The sequence below is a fragment of the Mytilus galloprovincialis genome, chromosome 9 (assembly GCF_965363235.1).
Source record: "Mytilus galloprovincialis chromosome 9, xbMytGall1.hap1.1, whole genome shotgun sequence".
In the NCBI taxonomy this organism is placed as follows: Eukaryota; Metazoa; Mollusca; class Bivalvia; order Mytilida; family Mytilidae; genus Mytilus; species Mytilus galloprovincialis.
This window is the reverse complement of record NC_134846.1, coordinates 2,779,378-2,786,514: the sequence shown is the minus strand read 5'-3', so window position 1 is coordinate 2,786,514 and position 7,137 is coordinate 2,779,378. Positions and strand designations below refer to the sequence as shown.

Here is a 7,137-nt window from a genome sequence, read left to right as displayed (position 1 = left end):
CTGCGCGTCAAAGAAAAAAAATATAATAGGCTTTCAAGATGTCATAGTTATTTGGACTAATTGAAAGTACTGTATGAGATGGCACCAGATTCTTCATAAATTCATCTATTTTTTTAAAATAATCGGGAAACACTTCCAAAATCTTTAAATAATAAAAGTATAAATATTATTTAAACATACATGTACTTGAAATGTCTGAAAATTGGTTTCATTTAACTTGAGGTATATTGTTTCAGGAATACTTACCTCACTTTTACTACAGGGCCGTAACTACATTGAGGCACATGCCTTATCTTATGCATTATCTGACTTATATACCGTAAAAAAAATATTATTTTTTATAAAGATTTGCAAAATTCAGTATCCTATTTTACCGACAACACTACAGTGGGATATTCCTTTCTAATGCGTTCATGTTACAATACGATTTAGAATGTGAAATAAAACTCGCAAATGAATCTAGATATAAACCTTTTAAAAAATATTATCCATACACAATAAAAATGTTACTGTAACTGCATGAAGTAAGACACAAATGTATTGTTACCATCCGATAACTGTGTATGGCAAATACAAGACACATTGTAAGTAATGTATTGTACCACTTAGTTTATGGAAAAGGGGGAGGGGTATGGGTTTTTTTTCTATTTGTAATGTCATTTCTATCGTGGAAACGTGGTTATTTTTTAACAATTTTAATTGAATCGAATGAAAAATTCAGAAATATTGTCTTTTGAAAAGCAATACATTTAATTAACAGATAATCGGGATATAATTATATAACCTCCGCACCCGACCCTTTTCTGAGTTACGTTAATGTTATTCAATAGAATATAAGATTATCTTATTAGTTGATCATTTGATAGAGTAAAAGGTATGCATAAATTTAAAAAAGTTAAGAACTGACACGAAGACGAATATAAATACACGTAGGTCACAGTATGATTTCCTATTCAGCATTTATCGTCATGAACATGCATGAAATATTTGCCACTGGACGTAAAGCAAGCAACCAAAAAGCAATCAACCTATTCAGTGTGACTCAATAAGATTTTCAAAATCTAACACACGAATATGTTAAATCGGGCTTTTTATTTATTAAAGTCTATATCAAAATTCATCTCACATATATGATAATGTTTTTTATTGTAGCGATAAATTAACAAAACTTCACGTTATTTGTTTCTAAAATTAAAATGCGGGTAATGAAGGTTTCTTTTACATCTATCATCGAATGAACTTTAAAAAATAAATTTCCAAATCGGCAACAAAAAACTATCAGACGAATAAAATTTTGAAGTAAATTATAGATTGCATTTTTATCAAGGAAAATAATGACCTCACACAGGTCATTATTTTATGCCTTTGAGCATATTTCATTGAAACATGGTATCGTCCGGGTTGATTCTGAAAAAGAATGACCTGTCATTAACAGTCATTCTGAAAGAAAGTAACTCCATATAGGTATATAAGAAAATATAAACCAATACAACAATAAAAACGACATATATCAACGTTTTCTTTAGAATAGTGGGGCTCCGAGTAATTCGATCAAAACTGTCACGGAGCAGCATTCAAAAATGTTAAATAAACATCGAAAAAAACATCGTTACTACCAGAATTTTCACATGTACCTTTTCTGATTTATAGTCTTACCTGTCTGAAAGTTTAAAAGTCATTGTCCCAGTAGACACCAACATATAATATTCATTCTCTCAGTCGTATTTTTTTATTTAATGTACAATCGCTTGCAAGCTTACTGTACAATCGCTCGGAGCTCCCCTTTACAATCACTTGGAGCTTTCCTAAGCCTAATTCATTAAATACATTACATATGCGTTTCGTTAGTTGTTCATTATACGAAGCATGATTTGTGTTCTTCCCTCGCCGGGATTTGAACCTATGCTCAGGCGAAGATGATATATCAATTGTTTGCACCTGTCCTAAGTCAGGAATCTGATGTTCAGTGGTTGTCGTCTGTTTATGGTATACATTAGCAAAATTTAATGTCAATATTTGAGTCAATAGCATGTGTAACAACCTCTCTTCATTACAATGAGACAACTCTCCATCCAAGTCACAATTTATAAAAGTAAATAATTATAGGTCAAGGTACGGACACCATGCATCACGGAGCCTAAGCTCACACCGAACAGCAAGCGGGAAAACCAACGGTCTAATCTATATCATGTTTGGTCAATTGTGAAGGTTCTATGCATGAAAACTTTTCGTTCATAGAAATAGTGTAAATTACACAATTCAGAAACGAAATTTAAGTTTCACTGTAATTTTATTTTTGTACATGATAAGATTGTTTTCACATAATGATAATATGTTTTTAAATTTGTTGAAAAAAAATTCGATGCAATACAAATAGGTGGTGCTTAACTTTTGAATGATTTTACACTAGTAATTTTTGGGGCCCTTTATGAACGGGATTAAACGTTTTAATGGTACCAAACATTCTCCCTTTCTGAACAGTAGTACATGTATAACATCATAACATAGAAAGACACACTGTAAAATATCAATTGGAATGACTTAAAAGTGTCCGAGTTTATGGTAGACGTTTATATAATATGAATGTATTCAACTTTTACGAAACCAGAACGATGAGTTGGATGTAAACGTTTACTTAATTTGAGCTTTTTAATTTTATTTGACTTTTATATTTGGCCTTTAATTTTAACTTTAAATTATTTGATTCGAGCGTATTGATGAGTCTTTCGTAGGTGAAACGCGGGTCTGGTGCAAATACAAAATGTTCATCCTGGTATCTATGATGAGTTTATTTAGATACCGTATAACAGGATCATAGCCCCAAGCTACTAACAGTTGATCTTACTCTTAAATTCAGCGTGTATAGCGGGTAGCAAAGCAAAAAAGATATCAACATCTCCCACATTCGAGGCTAGCACAACGTTCATTGCGACACCACGAATTCGGTACTACTCCTACCGTACCAATAATTAGAACTAAGTTCCGCTTTTATTCCGTTTCGCAGTTTACAGGTACCCCACTCTTTTCGCCCCTTTTTTGTTTTTGTTAATTTAATTAAAAAATTACTTTCAAAAATCGAAAAAATCAAAACTGCACGTAAAGTTTAATACTTTTAAAGTTTAATCAAATATCTAGACTATCAAATAAAAAACGATATTTAGAATTTTTGAATTATAATTATTTGGTGAAAATTTGGAACTTTGATACTTTAAAACTTAGATAAAAATTCCATATTCCTAAAATTTGAAAACTTCATTAAAACATTGAATTGATAAGTCCAGGGGCGGATCCAGCCATTTTAAAAAAGGGGGGTCCCAACCGAGGACAAAAGGGGGGGGGTCCAACTATGTATCCCAATTCAAATGCATTGATCGTCCAAAAAAAAAGGGGGGTTCCAACCCCCGGAACCCCCCCCCCCCCTTGCCGGATCCGCCACTGTAAGAGTTACACGGACAACAAACAAAACACCTTATCGCTAATCCCGGCTGACCCGGCCGCTTGAACTTTTGACGCATACAACAATCACTTTTCCATTGTGGTGTCAGATATTTTGTTTTTCGGGAACCTGTGTGATATCCAGTAATGGCGGACAAATAGCGATAAGGTGTATTCAATGGATTCAATAAAATTATTTTATAACCTGGATCACTAGAGATATCAAAATCATTCTTTATTTTGTTAATAAATATTTGTTTAATTATTTCTCGCTATTAAATCTGATGGTGCTATATATTTCCTTAGCTTTTAGGTTACTAGACACAGGCACTTGTTTCTATCCATACGAAGGTCGACTATCCATATAAATATATGGATAGTCGACCTTCGTATGGATATCGACTATCCATATAAATATATGGATAGTCGACCTTCGTATGGATAGAAACAAGTGCCTGTGTTACTAGACATATTGTCATTAGTGCAACCCATATTGTAAACCATTAGGAACATCTCATGTGTCTCCGATATCTTGAGGATCGAACCCGAAAGTCAAAGGTCATAGATCTACTTTCGTTTTCAAGATCTGGAATAAAATGACAGTCGATGTAGATGTTTTGATTGTTGGAGGTGGAATTTCGGGTTTGACAGCTGCATATACTATTTCTAAAAGAGACCCAAGTTTGACATGTGTTGTGTTAGAAGCTAAAGGTGTTTTCCGTTAATATTACATAGATGTTATGAAAGGAGGAGTTGTACTGTGGAATTCACTTCCACAAAACGTCATCAGTGTTAACTCCCTGGATCAGTATATTTAGATATCCAACCTGTTTGTAAAAATGTGTTAATTTTTGTTTTGTTTCTGCACAAAATTATTTTTGAATTATTGCACTGATTAGTTATTATATTTTATTAAGTGTCTGTTTGCGATGCGCCGACGTATAGTCACCAATGTGCTGATGGATCATCTTATGATGTAGATGTAGATGTAGAGGACGACAAGGATTTGTATAGTACTATACAATTTACAAATCCTTGTGGACGATTATTTCATCGTGTGATGTTTTTTTGTACTAGTTTGACGGTTTTCACTGTTGAGTTTTTATTCAGGTGTTTACTCAAATTTAAAAAGCATGTCCTGTAGATTGATTTTAGGTATTTAGTTTTTTGTCAAGGTTTACTACGATTTTCTACTGTTTCCGATTACTTTGGGTTTTTTGTATGTCAAAAAAATGTGTCATATGTTTTCGTTAAACTGGAGTCCACTTGTATTTGCTTCACTTAAACAACTGGTTCGCCCCAATTTTATAGGGCACTGCCCTGGAGATTTAAACGAATTGGACGATACTTTGTTGCATTACATAAACATGATAAAATCAGAACATGTAAACAAACAGAACAATTTGTTTCCATATGCAAATAATTAATTAATAATTAATGCGTAAAATAATTTCCTATACTTAATTGAAATAATCTTTTGCATTACATAAAGGAAAAAGTATCGAAAACAATATCAATTAGACATAAAAATAAAATTCCACTAATCTTCATGAATGATTTTGGCACATGAACGTGACGGACGTCATACAAAATGTAAATTTTGAACTCAAGGCTATGGTTTAAAATACATTTTAACCTTTGTAAAAAAAATTTCCATAAATTTGCTGGAAGGAAAAAAGAACTTCTTATTAACGATAAAATTTCATGGATTGTAGCATTAAATAAAACTTCATGTTGACAATGTAAAATGCGGTTTAATACACGTAATTTAATTGGACAACTTGAACTAATCAGATTCTACTATAGATCGGGCTGTCTATGAACAAAGTGTAGTAGTCAGCCGAGAAACAGCTTAATGTTTTCGTATGAAATAAAAATAGACAACTTTCGAGTTCGATGCATTTCCGTCAAAAACTCGTGTGTTTAGGTGCGTCATGACTTCCGTTTCAATGTTGAGCGAGTGGTTGAAAAATCATAAAGCTATATTGCACGATAATTCGGCAAATTAAATTCTCAAAATTGACAATCTTCACCGCTGTCATTAGGGAATTGTGATTAAGTACCTACTGAACAAAGTTTATTTCTAGTTTATCCTGCACAATGACGATCACTAAGACACTTGATGAACGTTAATAGGACAGGGATACAGGCGAGCCCCTCTATCTGGTAAATGATGTCACAAAGGCGCGTATAATTGACAAGTTTTTTCCGGTGAGGGATGAACTTGAAAGTGGTCTATTGGATCAGTACACAGACCGAAAATGACTATAAAATCCGGAAATCAGTATTTTCTATTTAAATGTTGTTGTTCTGGTGATTGTTGAATCATAAAAAAAAAGTTATTTAATACTTCTGTACTAAAAATTACTAGTAAATAATTTTAGCATAGACATATAATACAATTGTATTATATGTCTCTGGTTTTAGGTTGGTGTTTCATGTGCTGAAAATTTAGATTTTGATGAATTTCAGATAGGCACCTGGTTTGTACAAAATATATTTTATTTTTTTTAAATAAAATGCAGTTTTCAAAATTAAGGATTAAATATATAAAGTTAAAATTGTTTTCATCTTCATGTATCAAGGATGTATAAAAAGAATTGTCAATAAACATGATAAAATATTAAATAAATAGATTTTGAACAGCCATTTTATATAAGAACCATGATAACTTAAACTTGCTGGTTTGTAATAAACATGACCAAAAAACCATATGACAGTCACATGTCTTGAAAATCTGATGTCAGACAGGCAGATGATATGGCTATACTTCATGTTACCCCTCAGAATTTTTCTCAACAACTAGTGATGCGTATTTTTGATATTAAATAAAAATAGCTGAACAGGCAAATTAAATCTAATTAGTTATTACATTTTTAAAAGCTTAGTACTTTGAATATGTCACACATTTGTCACATTGAAGTGTTGTTGTTGTTCCAAATATATATAGATACAGAAAAACACACCCCAATGTACGCGTATACCGTCGAAACCAAAGAAATGTGGTTTATATGAAAACATATAACACGACAATATAACTATTATTTATCATTTTTATACTTGAAAAATAAATTAAACTAAGGGAGCTACCATTTGATTTTTATGGGGGGGGGGGGGGGGGGGTGAAAAAAAGTCAGGATAAACTAATAAAAAAAAAAGGCAGGACTGAATAGAGTGAAAAATAAAAAGGCAGGACAGAGATTACAACTAAAAAAAAATGCAGGACAAAATTTTTCATCCTAGCCCCCCCATAAAAATCAAATGGTAGCTTCCCTAATAAATTCACTCACATTTCAAAAATCAACTTTCATTTTTCAAAAGGCAATTAGCTACTGAGTGCTCACATTATATTAGCTTATATAAAGAACAATCAGTAATTACGATAAATCATCCAAAGGACAAGGTATGATAAGGGGTATTTTTGACCCCCTCTTCAATTGACTTCATATTCAATCCATCATTAGTCTATGCATATTGACATAAAAAAATGTTGAACATTTTGTGTTTATATGATTGTTTGGTGCCTAGCAATGGGTTTTATAAAATGAACTATAGTATCCATCCTTAATGCATTTGTGTCACCAAGGTCCACTCCAGAGCACAGTTAGATAAGGGGGAGCTAACTTGTATGTGATGGAACGAAGGGACATGGGGTCAGTCTATCACTAGACTTAATGTTCTGATAGGCATAGCTAAAATGCA

General features: G+C 32.4%; 1 protein-coding gene across 2 annotated transcripts in view; it reads left to right on the top strand.

Annotated features, from left to right (window-relative positions):
- Positions 1 to 4,006: 4,006 nt before the first annotated feature.
- The window catches only part of LOC143044248 (putative flavin-containing monoamine oxidase A), a 28,706-nt gene continuing 25,575 nt past the window's right edge, over positions 4,007 to 7,137 (top strand). For both annotated transcript variants that reach the window (XM_076216175.1, XM_076216174.1), the window contains exon 1: positions 4,007 to 4,146. In XM_076216175.1, the coding sequence (XP_076072290.1) occupies positions 4,032 to 4,146 (115 nt within the window). In that variant the 5' untranslated portion in view covers positions 4,007 to 4,031. The remainder of the gene's footprint in view (positions 4,147 to 7,137) is intronic.